Here is a 21,507-nt window from a genome sequence, read left to right on the forward strand (position 1 = left end):
GCTGGTGCATCCGCTCCCACATGTCGGCCATTTCTCGGTCTTTCTCCCTGAGGAGGCTACGCATGGTGTCCCCTCTTTGGAGACAGAGCCTCGTCCAGATCGTTCACTTTTGCATCACGGGCTGCAAGCTAGTGTCAACACAGACTTTTTAAACTTTTGCAGCTGAGACAGATTCCAAGGTCCAAATGATAAATGGTTACCTCTTTTTGAAGGTAGAGTTTAATTTGAAGTTCATGCTGGCTTCGCATCTTCATCAAGGCTTCGGGCAGTTTACTTTCATAATCTTCCTGGGGGGCGTTTTCAAACTCCACCATGCGAGACTCGTGCCGGCGTTTGACCTTGCGCAACTCCTACGTGAGACGTGAGAATGACTCAGCTTTATTCTCATGAATTAAAAATAAGCGATAGTGATGATAATCGTGTAATAAACTGGGAATATGGAAAATGGATGGACGCAGTCAAATGTGCTATTTATGTTGATATGCGACTATGGCAGACATGGGCAAACTACGGCCCGCGGGCCACATCCGGCCCACGGGGCCGTTTAATCCGGCCCGCCAAACCTGAATAAAGTGTATTATAAATGTATGGGGGGGTCATTTTCCCTACAATTACTATGTTTCCCCAGTAGATGGGAAAGCGCCCGCCCGCCCGCGCATTTACTCCCGGGAGCCGTCAGAAAGCTCGGTGCACACTCTCAAGTACATGTGCGTACTCAGTAGTACGTAGTCATTTCATCTATCAGTGCCGAATTTTGAGTGTAGGCTGTGACGTCAATATTCTCGTAATTCGCGTGCTGTTTTCAGATACAGTTTTACGCTAAAGCCACCCACAAACCTTCCCCTGGAATCCTTCTATTAAAATGAGTCGCCCAAGAAAAAGCAAGGTGGACACAGTGCCGAGTGTTTAAAAGAGAGTGGCCAATTTGGCTCGACGTACGCGACGTGACGTTCAGCCACATGAACGTCAACAAAGCCAGTCACAGATCTAGGTTAACGGACCGACACCTCGGCTCTATCCTAAGAATTACCACAACAAATTTTACTCCAGACTATGATGCACTGGCAAAAAAGGGAAACCAACAATACTATTGATTTCTTTATTTAGATGTATTCTTTCACTGATTCTTCAAGATGATGTATTTGGTCAGAATGTTTGCCGTTGGATGTGATGTTGCCTCATTAGATAAACATATTTCATAAATCTGACCTGCAGGCGCTGAAGTGATGGAAAATGTTATACATCATAACAATGTCGTATTTAATAAGAATCACTGATAGTAGTTTTTTGGTGAAATATTTTTTTAATGCTGTTAATAAATGCATTTGTTTTCAAAAAATCTATGCTAAAAGTAAAAAGCTTTTATGCAATGACCTTTACATGTCATTTATATGACCTTTACACACAAACACTACATCCATCTGCTCCTGGTTCGGCCCCCCGGTCAAAATTTAGAACCCAATTCGGCCCGCAAGTCAAAAAGTTTGCCCGCCCCTGGACTATGGGATGGTTAACTGGAAGTCCAATGTTGAGCTGCAATTAGTCACGAGGAGGATTTTCCTTGGGGTGTGGCCCCAGCAGCAAAGCAATTATGTCAGCACTAATATCCAGCATCCATTTTGTTGTTGGCATATTTTTGATAAAATGGCCGGGCCTCACCTTGCTTTCAGCTCCTTGATTTCCTCCCTCAGCTTGCTCACCTCCAGCTCCAGACGTGCACGCTCTTTGGCCTCAGAGTCCAGAGTCGCACGGGCATCCGCCAGCTCCGTCTCGAAAACGGCCTTCAGGCCCGTCAGCTGCCGGGACACCTCTGTTTCGGATTCAGTGATGCGCAAAAGCAAGCCGGCGTTCCCCACTTCCCGGGAACGGGCGTTGTCGACGTAAATGCCCAGAAGGTCGTTGAGCTTGCGGAGATCTTCCACCTCCTGGGAGAGGGCGTTGTTTGCACCTTGAGGAATGTTTTCTGGGGTCGCCATCTCGAGCTTGCTTCTGCTGATCCAGGAAAGACTCAGTGTCATGCATTACACCAATGCCTGATTGCACTTATCAAAGAAACTGCATAGAGGTTTCTTCAAAGTCAAACAAAGGTTCCTTTGTAAATACACATAAAAAAAAAAAACTCACTCTTTGCAATGGTTCAAAGAAACTATGCAACGGATGGATCCTAAGGGCGGCTCGGTGGGGCACTGCGTAGCACGTCCGCCTCACAGTTAGGTGGGTGCTGGTTCGATTCCACCTCTGGCCCTACCTGTGTGGAGTTTCCTCCCTCAGCTTGCTCACCTCCAGCTGCAGACGGTCGTTGAGTAGGGGTGTAACGATACATCGATACAGATCGATTAATCCATATAATGCTCTACGATTTATTGGCATCGATGCTCAAGGTAAACATCGATTTATATCGCCGTGTTTGACCCCGGACATTAGACGCGACTTTATTTTGAAATCCAGTTCATTGTTGCTTGCTTCCTCTTTCCGGGAGCAGGGAGCAGTGCGCGGCGTTGCTGCACGTGAAAGGGGAGTCGACAACTAGTACGCGGCTCCTGGGCTGGTGCTATGGCTAGTGTCCAAAAAGACGAGGAAATTGGCTCCCCTTTAGGCTTCAAGTCATTCGTTTGGAAGCACTTTGGATTCCAAAGAAAAGATGGCTCAACGAACAAGACACGTGCAGTTTGTAAATCCTGCCATGCGGTGATCAAATATTCAGGGAGCACAAATCTCGCCGCACATTTAAAGAAAAAACACGACATCAAAGTTCAGTGTTAAAGTAAGCAATTTGTATACTACAATACTCTTGTAATTTCCTAAATAAAGAGTTTGCAGTACCTTGTTGATTTTGCGTATGAATTGTTATAAATCAGGATATTGTTCTATAGTTTTTATTAAAAAAAATTTATACATCGATCGTAGAGGACTATATCGCGATATATCGTGAATGAATCGCAGCAGGCTTTAAGATATCGGCAAATATCGTATCGTAGTTCTTTATATCGATATTATATCGTATCGTGACAAAACCCGCGATTTACACCCCTATCGTCGAGGTTGCTGAGATCTTTCTTCTCCACCAATTTGTACTTTTCAGCAATAACAACCTGCTTTGGCGATCTCCTCTGCCACGATAAAATTCGCTTTCACAGCAGCTTCACTTTGTGATTTTGAACGGGTGAAAAACGTCTGCTGGAATATCAGCTTCTTCTTTACCTTTTCTTTAACTCTTCTACCTTCTGTCATTCTGCTCTGCATTCAGGTCTTTCAGGTTATCCAGATGTTTTGTTTCATAGTGCCGTCTTAGATTAAAATCTTTCAATACAGCCACATTAGCGCCACACATGAGACAAACGGGCTTACCGGCAATGTCAGTAAACATATACTCAACCTTTTTAAAGGCTTTGTTTTCAGAATCAACTTTTCTCTTCGGCATCATGAGGGGCTAGCTTCGCAATAACTTGCAGCAACAAGCACTTGTCCTGATTGCCGCGGAAAAACGCTCAGCAAGGCAGCGAAAGCACTGCATTATGGGATCTGTAGTTTATTGTGTTATCATCGCTTCATATCGTCGGGCCATTAGTAACAATAATATAAAATGATGTCGCGGGCCTTGAGTTTGACACACATATGGTTTAGACTCTTTGCAAACGCTTTTCTTTATATCTTTAAGCTGTTTGACACTTTTACTTGCTTTCTATCAGAGTTGTTTTACTCCTGCTTCGGCAATGTTTCATTTCTACACCCAAGCGATCATTGAATTCATTTTTGTCCTATTTTTCGAATTTAGCAACTGTGTAACATTGCGGCTACTGCAAGACGTCAAAACGAAGGTATTAAGGTCATTTCAAGAAGACGTACCAGTTCGAACTTAAGACTCAAACTCAACGTTTGGGTTTAGTTAGCTTTTATCATGTGTTCAGGTTTTACATTTTAAGTTACATTTGTTTTATTTTACTTAATTTTATTGCACTATAGTGCAGTGCGGCACTGTACTTTATTTTTATCTTAACATGTAGTTTGCTTATGTGACCACACGGCGGCGCCTCTCACCCGCGACAAGCTCTGATCAACTTTATTTGATGCTAGTTTCGAGCTTTACGTTATTCTTTGGAGAATAATTGAGCGGGTTAATGTCTGAAAGACAAAAACAGTTCATATTTTCTATTATTCTGTCTGCAGTTGGAACATTGCAGCACTTGACATGTTGGAGTTCAATGCCCCTCATCGGCCATTTAAATCCACTTGTGAAAAAATAAAAAATGTTGCCATTCTTTTTAATCTGCAAAAAAAAAAAAAAAGAACAATTCCAAAAATGTTATTGATCATATATTGCCTGATTTGAACCTTGTCTCCTGAATATTACCGTTTTTTTCCGCGCAAAATTTAACGAATTTATTGTCCTAAAATCTGGGGTGCGCATTATACATGGGTACAAAAAATTTTTGATTTTTTTTTTTTTTTTTTTTTAGAAAACAAAACCGACAACAGGACTGACCGACAAAGTCGTGGAACAAAAAGACAGGGTGACATTACCAAAGACAGGAACAGAAAGCAAACAGACATCATGACAGTAACACATGCAATGATCCGACGGTGAGCGAGGGGCAGACAGGACTTAAATACAAAACACGTTACATCGATTGAGGTGACACAGGAAGAGAGGGGCGACGCGAACAGAAACTATGGCAACCTAGACACATAGCAAAACTGGGGACGAGACGTGACAAATGTCCCTCGAAATGAAACTTGAAATCACCAAGTTTTGGTTTCCAAGGGTGTTTTTATTCCTCTTCAACGTCTCTCCCATACAGAGCCGCCTTTTTCACGTCCGCACGCCTCTTTCCCGTGCGCGCACGGAGCGCGGTGGTGCGTTTATGGGCAGTCGGAGAAATCAACGCCAACAAAAAAGATTACATCCAGCCTAGTTAAGACCACACCAAAGACTATAAAAATGGGACCATTGCCTCCCTGCGTGTGTGACGATCATTGGGACTTAAAAAAAAAAAAAAAATCATAAAAAAAAATTCATAAAAATTGGGTGCGTATTATACATGGGTACAGGCTTTTTTTCAGCATCAGCATGCCATTTTTAGGGTGCGTATTATACATGGGGGCGCACTATACACGGAAAAAAACGGTAATTCAGGAGGCAAGGTTGAAATCTTCTTTGCGAGTTGCATACTTTGGATCCGAATCTGACGTGGGGCCGTGGTACTAGTGGTGCGCGGGGCGTGGAATCACGAAAGGGCTGAACTGGAAGGCTTGGAACCGCCTCCCAAAGAAAAAGGATGCAACTTGCAACTATTTGAACCTTTTTTTTCCCCATTGAATCCTTTCAATGTGTTAGGCTACGGATTTTAGTTATTGATCTGACTCCAAATTGCGATCAACACTTAACACAAGAGTTGTTATGTCCAAATCCACACAATGTCGCACCTAACAATTTTGCGAGTTCGTTCGGTCAAAGAGAAGACCAGTAGATCAATTAGGCCGAATTGACCAATTGCGTAATCCTGACAAAGCAAGCTAATACAGGCGCCTGGGTCTCGGGTCCTTAACACAAAAAACTTGTGTGCCTTCTGTGACCATCAAAAGACAACACATTCTTCTGGGTTGCCCAGTTTTAAAGAAACATAATATGAATATTCAAGCATGCAAAATATTGTGTGGTGATTGGTCGATGGTTGATGGCCAGCTCCTCCCCGTTTGGGTTTTCCCCTGCTCAGCACAGGTGTCTGGACCACGACGAGTTGTTATTCGCGTTCCCCGTCGGCCTTGAGATGTCCTCCCTGTCTGGACATCCTGTTCCACAATACTTTGAAGAAAACAAATTCATGTAGTCTGCACATCCCTTTCCACTTATTAATCGACCACACTACTACTAGAAATTATATTGATATGACTCTTTGTTTGATCATCTGCCCTCTGGGAAGAGGTACAGGAGCCTGCGCTCCCGCACCACCAGACTCACCAACAGCTAGATAATCTTTGGGAACAACCGGATGTTATTCTGCCGGTCAGTATCACTGCGCATGCGCTAGCAAACTCGATCGCAAAGAAATGTTTCGGATTTGTGTAGGGTACATTGTGACAGCAAACGAGCAGGTGATCGAGCAAGTGTCTGATACAACAGCATTGTGTTCGTATGGAGCGTGTTTGGAGTGAACACCAGAGAAGAAAGCGTATCTGTAATGGCGGCCTCCGGATCATATCCGGATTAAAAAAAATATATATATTTATTTGTACCCATGTATAATGCGCACCTGAGGTAAATTTTAGATTCTAGGCGTCGCCGTATGTCACCTTAAATGGTGACTTAGCTGCAGTGAGGAGACCATAAGCTATTTTGGCTGGCCAGAGATGCCTCAGTTTCTGCAAGGTATAGCAACTTAGAATATAGAAGGGAGCAGCTGTTGTTATGCAGGGGAAAGCGTCTTCTACATGTCCTTCTTAGGACATTTGGGAGCAACGAGTAGACTAAAATACGAACAGCAGCTGCACCCCAAGTCATGACATCAACGGTTCGGGCAGGTATAAGATAGGCTTGTCTGTCAGAGGGGGGAGCTTTTTTGGGGCGAACATCTGTGCCGTCGAGAGCTGAACCATCTTTGCTTTTGGGGCCACTCAAACTTTTGGAGAGACATCACTTTGACATCGGTTGAATAAAATCTTTTCCCAATCAGCCGTGTGTCACTGGAGTGCTTGGCCGGGACAGCCATTGTCCACCGAGTGTTTTTGGAGACCAGCGAAACAACAAAGACCATTCACCACATTTTTGGCGTCACGAACAGGATTCGTGTTCCCCCGGGGAATTCGCGCCCGCTTCCTGAGCGAGAATCCAGCGGTCGACCAGCGGCTGTCATTAAGGTGAGATGCTTCGCCCGCAGCTGCCGCGATATGCTCGGTTCTTGGACATGTGGGGGGTCGGCCCCTTGAGGGGGGCAGTTACAACTGAATCTGATGTGGCCATGAGCTGTCTCGGGAGTAAGTTGTCTCTCCCAGTCAAAAAGTCGTCATAATTCGACTTTCGAAGGGGGAGTGGCCCCAAATAGAAGCAGCAAAGGAAAAATAAAATAAAAAATAGAAAATAAATAAAAAATAAGAAATAAAAAGTGAACAGTAACTTAGAACTTAATGGGGAATGTGCACAGTGGAGTGAGTGACATGTCTGGTGAGAATGATGAATGATGAAAAAGAAAAAAGCCCGAAGTAGTGTGGCTCGTGACGGGACAGGTTGTCAGGGACATCGCTGTTGACCGTCACAATAAAAGAATGGTAGAAAGTCCCATAAAACGTGGACTTTAGTTTGGCGACAGATCCGATGGAGGATAGAAATTTTAGCTGTGTGAATGAGGCGAAAACACAGATACGATTGAACACTGTTGCGACAGGAAACGACCCGCCCCAGATGCAGTTCCTGGAAAAGCCGAGACACTGCAGTCGCACTCAGTGGCCGTACGGGCCAAGTGCGCACCTGTGGAGAGTTTCGGTGGCCGGGTTAGTCTCCGTCAAAAGTCCGACAAAAAAGGGAGGCTTGCGCTGACCGCGTTTGGCAAATAGGAAAAGTGCGCAGCCTTGGCATCCGTAACTGTGAGCATGAATGTGGAAGTGACCCGGTCAGACCCTTTTTTTTAAGGGTGCCGAAGTGGTCCGGTCAGACCCAGTTATGGGTGCCGAGATCCGGTCAGATTTTAAGGGTACCGAGGAAAATAAAGCGCGCGTAAGCCACGTCGTTTGGACACTGATCGAATTAGAAGTGTGTGGGGGTTACAAGGCTCCTCGATTTAAACGCTGGTGCAAGAAAATGGCAGAGTAAACTCGGTGGGCTGTTATTTTTGAATACCGAGGTAGCTGGTGCGTCATCGCGGCAACGGTCCGATCCCGATTTGTCGAGGCGCACTGTAATAGCATGCACGTCTGTCAAAGTTTGATAAATTTGAGCCGGCGACAAAACCGCTATTGGACGAAGGTTTTGTGCGGCTGCTGTGTGAAAAATGGAAAACGTGGAAAAGAGGCCTCCGGGGGGTTTAGTAGTGATATAACAAGTAATTTGTGTGCACACTTAAGTTAAATTCTGCAGAATAAAGGGGAAATATACAGCGCTATTAGGAACGAAACGAAACGAAACAAAAAGTTAGGTAAGACGTGCGTATTTGTCAGTGCATCTGCTCTGATGACAGTTAAAATGACCAAACTGCTCAACAGCAGTTGGAAAGAAGCAAAATGTGGAATGGATTCGAATCCCGTTGTATGTCTTTTGTGTCCGTGTGTAATCTTTGTGAACTCTGTCAGCTTAATGTTGTCTGTTTGAGCTTCCAAATGAATGGACGCTTGATGTGTGTACTTGTTGGGCCCCGTAAGTGTGTGTGTAGGTGTGTGTGCGTGCGTGTTTGTGTGGGTGCGCGCGTGTCCGTAAGTATGTGGGTGTGTGAATGTGCTCATGAGCGCGCATGGGGGTGAGTTTGAGTGTTTGGAAAACCACCAAAAATAACGGATAGTAGAGTGCGCTCTCGTTGCTCTGGGGCGCGTGCACGCCTGCGGTGCCCGCGCGCGGGGGGGAGATCTGGCGGTGGGTAGGGCAGGGAGTGGCCAACCTGTATCTGCCCACTGTGTTTAAGGCTGGCCCCTCCCCGCGCGGTGATGCCGAGGCGGGGCGCAGGGCCGAAGTTATGCCCAATTAAGGGGGCCTGCCCTGCCAGCAACGAGAGAAACTATGATAGAATGGTGGAAGACGGAATGCTGAAGGAGCAAAAGAATGCATGACCAACTGGAGAAATAGGAGCATGCGTGTGTTACCCAAATACGACACTAATATAGATGTGCATGTAAGTTGAGACAACAAGTTGTGGCTGAAGAGGGTAGCCCCCTCGTAAATAATGGGGGACCCCATTAAGGCCAGCTGGCGCCACCTTTAGCATTCTGAAAGGAATGGCAAGGTAGAACTGAAGAAGAGCCCAACTTGTTAATTTAAGTTGTGAAGGAGGACAAATTTAAAACAAATTAGTGATACTGCTCTGTTTCTTTGGAACTCTCCTCAATACTTCTGATTTTCTGTTTGCATAAAAAACCTGAGACGGCAGATACATCCGTTTTCTCCAGGAGGACAAAGAGACACAGACTGAACTTACCGGTCGTCTGGAGAAGAGCTTCGTGGAGCGCCGCATCCAAAATTCTTAAGGCCAGTGTGATTTATCCACAAACTCTTGCAGTTCACTCTCACCAGCAATCAAAGGATTGCATAGCAGACTGACAACAGACTGATCATCATAAAGATTGTGAATAACTGTTTTTCAGACAAATCATCATCTCAAACATAAGTCGAGTGCTGGTACAGGAATAGTGCGTGCGAGTACACCGAATTAAATATCAAGAAAGCGCATGACAATACGGTCCTAAGGGTCGCATCTGAAGTTGGCAAAATCTTATCTCAATTGTTTAATTGACACTGAATTAAAAAAAAAAAAAAAAAAAAAAATGGGAGAAAGGAGCTTTGCAAGCCCAATAATGACTACCCCCATAGAGGTGGTGTTGAGAAACAACCCGCTTATCAAGGGGGTCAAAGAAATATCTAAGAGATGGAATAAGAGATGGCCGGATATTGAAAGGCCTTGGCCGGTGGAAGGGACTTTTAACAGGGAAGTAATCGAGACTATACGAATACTTGTATCAGCATACAAGGCAGGAAATAAAAAAGGAAAAATAGGAGAAAAAAGGAAGGAAAAAAGAGAATGGGAATTGGGATTGTTGAAAATATTTGACGAAGAAGGACTCAAATTGAACCGAGAGTTCAAACAGAAAAAAGAGAAAATGACAGCTGAAATGCTGAAAAATGTGGAGGAAGCTAGGAAATTAATGGAAAAAGCAAACACGCCTTTTTCACATGTGTCCCCTGTTAAGAATCCCCCACCGTATGATGCGAGTGAAAACAACGGTAATGTCTATCCACAACTCCCGATAATCAACCAAGAAGGAAGTTACCAGCTGGAGACGGAGGATAAAGACATTGTCGAAACAGGAAGAGCGAAGACAACCATCATCATGCACCCCAGCCCTACCCACAAAAGAAATAAAACACGATTTGCGAAGCAAGGCACCTCTGACTACACCAGAAAGGAGGCGCGGTATGACAGCCAGAGTGACGCTGAAGGAGCAGCTGGGGGTTACGCCCCCATAATTAAAAGCATCTTAAAACGAGCGGAGGAAAAAGGACGCACTCCAGGGAAAAAGATTAGGACAAAAACATATTTTAGCAGTACCGACAGTGGGAGCGACAGTAGTGATGACGAGTGGGGCGGCAAGGTCCCAACGCCCACCTCATGCTCCACCCCCATGGCTATAGAGGATTGGAGACGAACGGCTTTAATAAGCATTAAGACCAAGAAAAAGCAATGCCTGGAGGAATTGGACTGGTGTGGGGAGCCCAGGGAGCAAGAGGAGCTGGAAGAAGAATTGCAAATATTAGAAGTTGCTGAACGCGAGCTGAAGAAAGAAGCATCCAAGCTACCGGCGAATCCTTTAAGGCATGGGCGAAAATTAAGGGGAGCACATACAATTCTGCCAGTGTTGGTAAGAGGACAACAGCTGGAATACAAGCCATGGCAGAATTCCGACATGTCAGCCATCCTTGAGAAGCTGCCCACCATTCAGGATGGAGCACACCCTTGGATATCCAAGTTGGAGGAGTGCATGGTGGGGACGCAGTTTGCGGTAGGCGACATCAAGAGGCTCCTGGCTAATGTGGTAGGTCCATACCATGAAAGACCTTTTGGGAAAAGCAGGGCTACATCAATTTACCACAACATCAGCGAATGACTCCGACCTGTTTGCAGCAGTCCGAGGCCAGATGTGGGGAGCACTGAAGGCAGCTTATCCGACCAATGCAAACCCCGATAACATTGTGATCGAACCCCTGGGACCGATGGAGAATGCACGCTCATACGTGGCAAGAGCGCATCAAACTTGGAGACACATTACTGGAAACGACCCGGACACAACCCAAATGGAAAAATCTATCTTGCGGGATAAGATCCAGAAGGGCCTGCCCCTGCAAGTGAGGAGTAAACTGGCTGAAGTAGTGGGACTGGGAAACATGACGACTAATGTCTACACCGATCACGTAGCTCATCAAGTTGATTGGTTCCGCAAGAAGGAGATGGCCCAAAAGGAACAAGACCAAGAAGTGGTGAGGAGGCTGAACCAGGTGCAACTCGCGGACAATAAGAAGGAGAAGAAGCAGACGGTCGTGGTGCAAGCTCCACCGCAACAAATCATATTACAGCCCACGACCCCGCCTGGACAACCGCCGCAGTCAGCTATGGCAGTGCCCTTCAGTCCAGCCCCTCAATGGGGAAATAGACAGACCCATCTCTGGGGAGCCAAAGCCCGTGGAGACAAAGGATGGGCAGGAAGGCCGAATCTCCCGGGGGGCCTACAACAAAGACCTACTGTGTGTTACAATTGCGGGAAACCAGGCCACATGGCTCGCCACTGCGACAGACCCAACAACAGCTCCCCTGGAGGTGGCTTCAGAGGGGGCGTCAAACAACGAGTCCAAATGCCCCAAGGCCCGGCACACCCCTTTGGGGGCCCGGAGCCCGGATTTTAGGGGTGCCCAGAGTGCCCTAAGGGGGGATGTCAGCTGGTAGTGTCAGGTCCGGAACAGGAGCCAATAATAACAGTGAAAGTAAATGATCAACCATTAACAGCTATGGTTGACAGCGGAGCTGCTTTCACTTGTATCCGGCCCGAAGACGCTACACATCTCCCCATGTCCGGTCATTTCGTGCGGACAATAGGGTTCGAGGGTATTAAACAGCTGATCCCTTCCACAAGACCAGTAAAGCTCTGCTGGCAAGACCACACGATAAGAATACCAGTCCTGGTGTCAGACCGTACACCTATTGCCCTCCTTGGCAGAGATGCTTTGTGTGGATTAAACTGCACCATAAAGTGTTCCCCCGATGGATGTGAGATTGAAATCCCATACCAAGCGTGCCATCAGGTGATGATGCTGTCAGAGTCCAGGAAGTCAACACCCACTGTATTTTGGGTGGGTAAGATCAGCGACGACCTGTTGAAACCATACAAGAAATGGGAAAAGTTTATCCACTCCAATAAACCAGGAGCAAGGACCCCCGAGTACCCGTTTCACTGTACATTACAATACCACAAAGACCTAACGCAGGCCCAGGCAGAAGAGTGGTTACGTCGGCAACCCCATGGAGTGCAATTGAATGGGACTTGTATCGTCCTGGGACCACAGGGAGTGGCCATGAAGATACAGAGAGACATATACATCAACAAGGAATTCAAGGTCAAAAATAGCATCCCACATGTGACCTTGTTGGTGGCAGAGGACTGTGAGCAGCAACATGTGGGGGAGATGATGGTGGAGGCGGAGAGGCGCAAGTTTTCCCCGCTGGAAGGAAACGTTGCGCTGTGGGTGAGCGCTGATAAGCAGTATATGAAGATCATGATCTCAGCGCACGGACACGGACAACCACAAACGGTGCAGCTGTCGCACGACTCCATCCTCAGTATGGCGACTGATCAACTCAAAGAGGACATGTTGCGGCAGGTCCCTGACTACCTGTGGTCGCGCCATAGTACAGATATTGGACTTGTAAAATCAGCGCAACCGGTAAAAGTGGATGTTCGGCCAGGCTGTAGGCCGCCGTGGAAAACACAGTATCCACTGAAAGAGGAAGCAGTTCAAGGGATCGAGACACAGATTGAAGGGCTGCTCGTGGCAAATGTGTTAAGAATAACGCAGACCCCTCTTAGTAATACGCCAATATTGCCCTTGAAAAAACCTGACAACACCCATCGGCTGGTACATGATCTTCGAGCAGTGAACGAGGTGGTAATTGACAATGTAGCCGATGTGCCGGATCCGCACACCCTGCTGGCACAGATACCGCCGGATGCTGAGTGCTTCTCAGTGGTGGACCTTTGTGGCGCCTTTTTCAGTGTCCCACTCAGCTGTGAATCACAAGGACTGTTCGGGTTTACATTCAAGGGGCAGTTTTATCAATATCAGAGACTTCCTATGGGCTATAAACATAGCCCTCATGTGTTTAACAAAGTGTTAAAAGATGACCTCGAAGGGCTGGAACGACAGGTGCAGAGCACTGTTATTCAATATGTGGACGATATTATTGTCTGTGCCGTAGATGTTGAAACGTGTCACAAAGACTCAATCAGACTGTTGCAAATTTTGGCAGAAAATGGTCATAAAGTGTCCCAAAAGAAATTGCAATACTGTAAAAAACAAGTTGACTATTTGGGTCAGAAAATATCATATGGACAGAGACGTATCTCAGATGGCCATTTGGAGGCGATACGGACGGCTCCGAAACCCAGAACCGTCAGGCAAATGTTAACATTTCTGGGAATAGCGGGCTATTCGGCCTCCTGGGTCGAAGAATACGCCAAATTGGTAGGGCCGCTAAGGGCTATGATCAAAGACACAGGCAATAATGACCTCCACGCAACACTGGATTGGACACAGGATGGCCTTGTGGCGTTTGAAACAACCAAGGCAAGGTTGCAAGAGGCCCCGGCATTGGCTTTACCAGACTATTCCAAAAATTTCGTGTTATTCACGTCAATCTCAGCAGGGGGAAAGTTTGCGTGTGCGATTCTTTGTCAATTTGCATGCCATGGCGAGAACGGGAGATTGCATGGAAGGCTTATGGGTTCGATGCCTTGGCATTACCTGGGGTCGATGAATGGGCAGGAAGGAACATGTGGTATCAACTGATGGTGCATTCGATTAAATCGTCTAAGGCGGTGAGTGGGCCGTGTTTAGTAAGAGTGAAATCACCAAGTACGCTTAAGGCCGTGTTCCAGACCATACCGGTGCCGGTATCCGACAATTGCCAGCTTAGATTATTGCTTTGGTTGGTATACGAACAGTCGTGGAAGGCACCTGAAACCGACGCGCAGGTCAGGAAGATTTTCAAGCCCACAGGGGAGTGCGCCTGGATAAGCGAACTTCCCTACTTGGATTTGCTCGCCGTGCATGAGGACATCCAAGTCGCGGTGCCAGAATCCATAGATGTGCCATCTGTAAAGGTGCCCACCTGTTTTTGCTCTAATGTGACACATGGAGGGCCGGGGGTGCCTATGGGGGTGGCAGACTGCGACTATTACTCCATGCAATTCCCAGGAGAAGCATGGGGGCAGAGGGGAGCCGTCCATCCGGTGACCTTTGCTCTACCAGACTCCTATCAGGCGATTACTGTGATGGTGGCGAATCGCACGGTGCCTGGGAACACGACTGTAGGGAATCTTAGAGACATCTGGTGGGTTTGTGGAACTAGAGCTTATTTGTTTTTGCCGTATGGATGGATGGGTTGCTGCTATTCTGCCACCCTGAAGCTTCCGTTCGAGGTGTTGGCGATTAGGAAGGGCCACAAGCCTGAGGAGAAGGCTTTTAGGGAGGTCCCTAGTAGGGCTAAGAGGGAGATGGCAGCGTTTCATACTACGGACGCGTATCATTGGAGAATTAGCTTGGGAGAAAAATGGGGCCTTGGGATTTTTCCCTGGTATGGGGTCACATTTTTGGCAGATCACATTGATAACATCACGTATACCCTTCAGGGGTTCGCGAATGAGACGATCAAGGGTTTCAGACAGTTGTCGCTTACCCAAAGGAGCCATCGGCTGACTCTGCTTAAACACGACATGGCTTTGGATTATATCTTGGCAAGGCAAGGGGGGTTGTGCGTAGCCCTAAATTTGACGGACGACGCTTGCTACACTTTGATCCCAGATAACACTGACAACATCACCAGTATCATCGACGCGCTTAGAGTCATTCGGGATTCTTTTGGGCCGTCTGAGGGCGCTGGTTGGTCAGCGACGGGGTGGATACAGGATAGACTGGGACCTGTGGGAACGATAGTGGCGCAGGTGCTGGGGGCACTCGGGATATCGCTGTGTGTAATGTTTTGTTTTTGCACTGTGATATTGACTTGTGCAAAGGCCATGATATTACGGTGGATAGGTGTGGTAATGCCGAGGGACCAGACCCAGATGCCGTTACTCCCGTTCGACCGCGATGCAGATCTGAAATGCGCGGATGGGATGCTAATAAATGATAGGTACTCGGATTAAATTTAACAGATTGGCGACGTGAGTACAAAGGTAGGGAGGACTGAGAGTAGCGATAGAAAACACTAAAAATAAATAAAGGACCGGGGATAGGACAGTGATGTGAGCGGAAAACCAGGTGTAGGGAACAAGAACACAGCACCAATGTCTTGGTATTCCGATTTTCAATTTTCTTTTGCTGTGTTGCATGATTCCAGTGTGATGTGGTCCACCGTACAGTGTTGCCCGGCCCTTGACAGACTTTACCACCTTCGTTATGTCAAAGTTGCATGTGTGCTTTGTGTTTCGTGCCATTGCCATCACTGGATACTGGCAGAAGTTCTCATTCGTTGCAGAACCCCTGGATGTGGACCGGGGCCGTGCAAGGGACTCTATGGACAGTGAACTGGACATAAGGACTTTGTATGGACAGCAGGCCCTGGGCAGGGGTACCTGGCACGACCCACCATGGGAAGATTCGGTGGACTGGACTCTGCCTCAGCACGCACTCACACATGAGAAGGGGGGCTACATTTCGGGGTTTTGAGTCGATAAGCATGTTTTGATACCTCTTTGTTGTATACCTCGTTGTTTTGTTCCGTTTTTATACCTCCTTTTGTTAAATCATGGCATGTTGATTAGGTGGCGATGCGACTTGACCGTTTGGCAGTCGTTGAACGTGTCATTTCTTTTTCTTACTGTTCTGTGAGCTCATACTGTTTTGTGATGTGTGCCAGGACTCCTTGTTACCTGGCTGACGCCAGGTGGAGGGAATCACTGGGGTTGTTAGGAAGGGCCTCCCTCTTTTTCCTTGTCATTAGACTGGCAGTTTTTTTCTCGAGGGAGGGCCGACAGCTTTTTGGGGTTTCTAACGGACCACGCCAAATTCATTACTTCCCAAATTATCGATGGTGTTACGGTATTACCTAAGGGGGGTGGTTATCGTCATTTGGAGGAGGTGGACTTCAATTATCTTTATTTGTGGTTCCTGTGAGGCCTCAGGTTGCTGTCGAGGAGCAGTTGGATACCTAAAGAGTTTGAGCTTTCCTAGACAATGTAACCTTGCGTAGCATGTCTTGAGCGTGATTTAGGCTGCGATTTTCTAGGCCGTATTGTAGACGTGACTGTGAAATTTGGTTGGGTGAAGATTTTTGGATGTTTACCGATGTCATCTTTCTTTTTCGGACCGTTTTCGGGACATTTATAACGTCCCGGAGGGGGGAATGAGGTAAATTTTAGATTCTAGGCGTCGCCGTATGTCACCTTAAATGGTGACTTAGCTGCAGTGAGGAGACCATAAGCTATTTTGGCTGGCCAGAGATGCCTCAGTTTCTGCAAGGTATAGCAACTTAGAATATAGAAGGGAGCAGCTGTTGTTATGCAGGGGAAAGCGTCTTCTACATGTCCTTCTTAGGACATTTGGGAGCAACGAGTAGACTAAAATACGAACAGCAGCTGCACCCCAAGTCATGACATCAACGGTTCGGGCAGGTATAAGATAGGCTTGTCTGTCAGAGGGGGGAGCTTTTTTGGGGCGAACATCTGTGCCGTCGAGAGCTGAACCATCTTTGCTTTTGGGGCCACTCAAACTTTTGGAGAGACATCACTTTGACATCGGTTGAATAAAATCTTTTCCCAATCAGCCGTGTGTCACTGGAGTGCTTGGCCGGGACAGCCATTGTCCACCGAGTGTTTTTGGAGACCAGCGAAACAACAAAGACCATTCACCACACACCCCAGATTTTAGGACAATAAACTAGTTAAATTTTGCGCATTATACATGGAAAAAAACCGGTACTTGTATTTCTTCTGCAGACAAGAGGAAGCCCAGCGCATTGATGAGGAGCTCTTCAGTCAGTACGGCTTCAGTTTGGACCAGCTGATGGAGCTCGCAGGGCTCAGTTGTGGTACCACCATCACAAGAGTGAACCACACTGTCCTTCCAGAATGATCATAATGTGAATCTAAGCATCTTCTGCTATTCCTCCCCCGGTTGGGGAGCGTCGGAAGCGGTGTGCGAGGAGGCTGAAGCCAACTCGGCTCGCCCGGCCGTGCCTTCCATTCTTCTGGCGAATATTCGATCGCTGGACAACAACATGGTTGACATTCGCCTGCTGAGATCTACGAACCGGACAGTGCGTAACTGCTGTGTGCTCGTGTTCACTGGGACTTGGTTGACCGTCAACATTCCGGACTCTGCTGTACATCTGGAGCGGCTAGCGGGCGGACCGGGCCATTGTACGAGGGGGAACATCGCGAGAAGGTGGAATGCGCGTCTACATCCGTGACGAATGGTGCCGGGACTCTGTAGTGGGATGCAAGCACTGCTCGCCACTGGCGGAGTTTGTGATCTCCAGGCTGTTGGGGTCCTGAACTCCTTCCCCTTCTGAGTGGCGTCCTGTTAGAGTTAGGGTTAGGGTGCGAAAGGGACTCCAGTCGGATCCGGGTCTGCTGGAGCTCCTCGTGTGCCGTGCAGCTGAAATTGATCTCAACAGGTTAGTCGTTACTGGAAAATGTGTAAATTTTGTAAGATGTGCGATGTTCCACTGTGACACATCCACAGACCTCATCTCCTTTATTGCTGAGTCGGACATATTTGCCGTCCTGCTCCACCTCATCCACGGTGACCTGCCCGCTAGCAGAGGCCTGCTGGGTGATGGGAGTACGAGTCACAGCGCTTCCGGCGAAGCTCGAAGCCTCGCTGTCCGTGTCGTTGGGACGCTTCCTCTTCCCGCTGGCCGACGTGGTCGAGCGTACCGTGCGGACAAACGTGGAGACATTAATTGCTATGAGAGGAAAAGTTGTGGTATGTTTGTAAGCCACACACACCTCTCCTCCTCGCTGTCAAGCACCTACCTGTAGGCAATTATCTCCATATCCAGCACTAGCTTGACATCCATTAGCTCCTGATACTCATCCAGCTCCTGTAGGCACTTATCTCCAGATCCAACGCTAGCTTGAAATCCATTAGCTCCTGATACTTATCCAGCTTCTGTTCCAACCGCTCCCTCATGTCGACCATTTCTCGGTCTTTCTCCCTGAGGAGGTCTCTCTTTGGAGACAGAGCCTCCTCCAGATCTTTCACTTTTGCATCACGGGCTGCAAGCTAGTGTCAACACAGACTTTTTAAACTTTTGCAGCTGAGACAGATTCTAAGGTCCAAATGATAAATGGTTACCTCTTTTTGAAGGTAGAGTTTAATTTGAAGTTCATGCTGGCTTTGCATCTTCATCAAGGCTTCGGGCAGTTTACTTTCATAATCTTCCTGGGGGGCGTTTTCAAAATCCACCATGCGAAACTCGTGCCGGCGTTTGACCTTGCGCAACTCCTACGTGAGACGTGAGAATGACTCAGCTTTATTCTCATGAATTAAAAATAAGCGATAGTGATGATAATCGTGTAATAAACTGGGAATATGGAAAATGGATGGACGCAGTCAAATGTGCTATTTATGTTGATATGCGACTATGGCAGACATGGGCAAACTACGGCCCGCGGGCCACATCCGGCCCACGGGGCCGTTTAATCCGGCCCGCCAAACCTGAATAAAGTGTATTATAAATGTTTGGGGGGGTCATTTTCCCTACAATTACTATGTTTCCCCAGTAGATGGGAAAGCGCCCGCCCGCCCGCGCATTTACTCCCGGGAGCCGTCAGAAAGCTCGGTGCACACTCACAAGTACATGTGCGTACTCAGTAGTACGTAGTCATTTCATCTATCAGTGCCGAATTTTGAGTGTAGGCTGTGACGTCAATATTCTCGTACTTCGCGTGCTGAGTTTTCAGATACAGTTTTAAGCTAAAGCCACCCACAAACCTTCCCCTGGAATCCTTCTATTAAAATGAGTCGCCCAAGAAAAAGCAAGGTGGACACAGTGCCGAGTGTTTAAAAGAGAGTGGCCAATTTGGCTCGACGTACGCGACGTGACGTTCAGCCACATGAACGTCAACAAAGCCAGTCACAGATCTAGGTTAACGGACCGACACCTCGGCTCTATCCTAAGAATTTTCTTTCGGTATGGCGCCGTAAGTGGCTGCCTCCCAGCAGTGTTCTCTCTTTTCCTCTTTATTTCTTTCTTTTCTCCTTTTTCTTTCTGTCTTTTTGTCCATTCGGCGATGCTGGTGCCTTCTACCGCACCTCGGTATCTCTTCGGATCGGATATTTTGTATTATTTTTTTTTCTTCCTGGGACCGGGATCATCGGTCGAGACCGGCGTAACTCTACGGCGGCTTCCTGCTTATCCGGGCAGTGATGACCGGGTCCCTCGCCTTGGCCTTGCAGCCGCAACCCCTGTGGGGAGTCCGCTCCCTCGTGCTCGTCGGAACCAACGACTTTCGCCATGCTAGCCCCGTGGTGACCATCTGCACGTGCACCCGACTGGGTGCCCAGGACGCTGCTCACACGTTTGCCTGCTTTGTGATGTTTTTCACCGATTCACGACCACGGTCCATTGGGCGCCGTTGAACTGGACTGCCCCTACACCTGTCTATGGACCCCGTGGAGGCTATTTAGTGTGTTTTGGGGTGTTCTCTTGTATTGAGGGGTGCTGGTTGGCCACAGTTACTTTTTTTCCTTTGTTTTGCTTTGATGGCTTTTATCTTGAGCACTTTCTGGCTTTCTTTGTGGCGCTGTTGTGTGGCAGCCTTATGAGAGCCTGTTGAGTTGCGCTCATGCCATTTGTGCGTCTTTTGTATACCCACTCTGTGGTATGAATACTGCTGGGGCCTGAATTTCTCCACCCCTGGGGATCAATAAATATTCAATCAATCAATCAATCAATCAACAAATTTTACCCCAGACTATGATGCACTGGCAAAAAAGGGAAACCAACAATACTATTGATTTCTTTATTTAGATGTATTCTTTCACTGATTCTTCAAGATGATGTATTTGGTCAGAATGTTTGCCGTTGGATGTGATGTTGCCTCATTAGATAAACATATTTCATAAATCTGACCTGCAGGCCCTGAAGTGATGGAAAATGTTATACATCATAACAATGTCGTATTTAATAAGAATCACTGATAGTAGTTTTTTGGTGAAATATTTTTTTAATGCTGTTAATAAATGCATTTGTTTTCAAAAAATCCATGCTAAAAGTAAAAAGCTTTTATGCAATGACCTTTACATGTCATTTATATGACCTTTACACACAAACACTACATCCATCTGCTCCTGGTTCGGCCCCCCGGTCAAAATTTAGAACCCAATTCGGCCCGCAAGTCAAAAAGTTTGCCCGCCCCTGGACTATGGGATGGTTAACTGGAAGTCCAATGTTGAGCTGCAATTAGTCACGAGGAGGATTTTCCTTGGGGTGTGGCCCCAGCAGCAAAGCATTTATGTCAGCACTAATATCCAGCATCCATTTTGTTGTTGGCATATTTTTGATAAAATGGCCGGGCCTCACCTTGCTTTCAGCTCCTTGATTTCCTCCCTCAGCTTGCTCACCTCCAGCTCCAGACGTGCGCGCTCTTTGGCCTCAGAGTCCAGAGTCGCACGGGCATCCGCCAGCTCCGTCTCGAAAACGGCCTTCAGGCCCGTCAGCTGCTGGGACACCTCTGTTTCGGATTCAGTGATGCGCAAAAGCAAGCCGGCGTTCCCCACTTCCCGGGAACGGGCGTTGTCGACGTAAATGCCCAGAAGGTCGTTGAGCTTGCGGAGATCTTCCACCTCCTGGGAGAGGGCGTTGTTTGCACCTTGAGGAATGTTTTCTGGGGTCGCCATCTCGAGCTTGCGTCTGCTGATCCAGGAAAGACTCAGTGTCATGCATTACACCAATGCCTGATTGCACTTATCAAAGAAACTGCATAGAGGTTTCTTCAAAGTCAAACAAAGGTTCCTTTGTAAATACACATGAAAAAAAACAACTCACTTTTTGCAATGGTTCAAAGAAACTATGCAACGGATGGATCCTAAGGGCGGCTCGGTGGGGCACTGGGTAGCACGTCCGCCTCACAGTTAGGTGGGTGCTGGTTCGATTCCACCTCTGGCCCTACCTGTGTGGAGCTTCCTCCCTCAGCTTGCTCACCTCCAGCTGCAGACGGTCGTTGAGTAGGGGTGTAACGATACATCGATACACATCGATTAATTCATATAATGCTCTACGATTTATTGGCATCGATGCTAAAGGTAAACATCGATTTATATCGCCGTGTTTGACCTCGGACATTAGACGCGACTTTATTTTGAAATCCAGTTCATTGTTGCTTGCTTCCTCTTTCCGGGAGCAGGGAGCACAGGGCTCGAAGCTTATTTTTTGCCCAAGTTGCCCTCGGGCAAGTTGGAGAAAATTTTACTTGCCCGAAACAAAATTTTACTTGCCCGAATTTTTTTGGAGTGGATTTTTACTTGCCCGACACATTTTTGCAATAAAAAAGACAACACTATAAGTTTTGCCTTCATATGCCTTCGTATCCGCCAAC

At 47.2% G+C, this 21,507-nt stretch overlaps 1 protein-coding gene across 1 annotated transcript; it reads right to left on the reverse strand.

Annotated features, from left to right (window-relative positions):
* Window positions 1-17,655: 17,655 nt before the first annotated feature.
* LOC133144979 (lamin-A-like) lies at window positions 17,656-20,746 on the reverse strand (the record flags this gene model as incomplete). Its single annotated transcript, XM_061268031.1, is given in 4 exon segments — window positions 17,656-17,840; window positions 17,912-17,938; window positions 18,007-18,403; window positions 20,501-20,746. Coding segments are annotated over 4 exon segments (855 nt in total), but the record flags the coding sequence as incomplete, so codon positions are not given.
* Between the last annotated feature and the right edge of the window lie 761 nt (window positions 20,747-21,507).

This window comes from Syngnathus typhle, linkage group LG20, assembly GCF_033458585.1.
Source record: "Syngnathus typhle isolate RoL2023-S1 ecotype Sweden linkage group LG20, RoL_Styp_1.0, whole genome shotgun sequence".
NCBI classification, from domain to species: Eukaryota; Metazoa; Chordata; class Actinopteri; order Syngnathiformes; family Syngnathidae; genus Syngnathus; species Syngnathus typhle.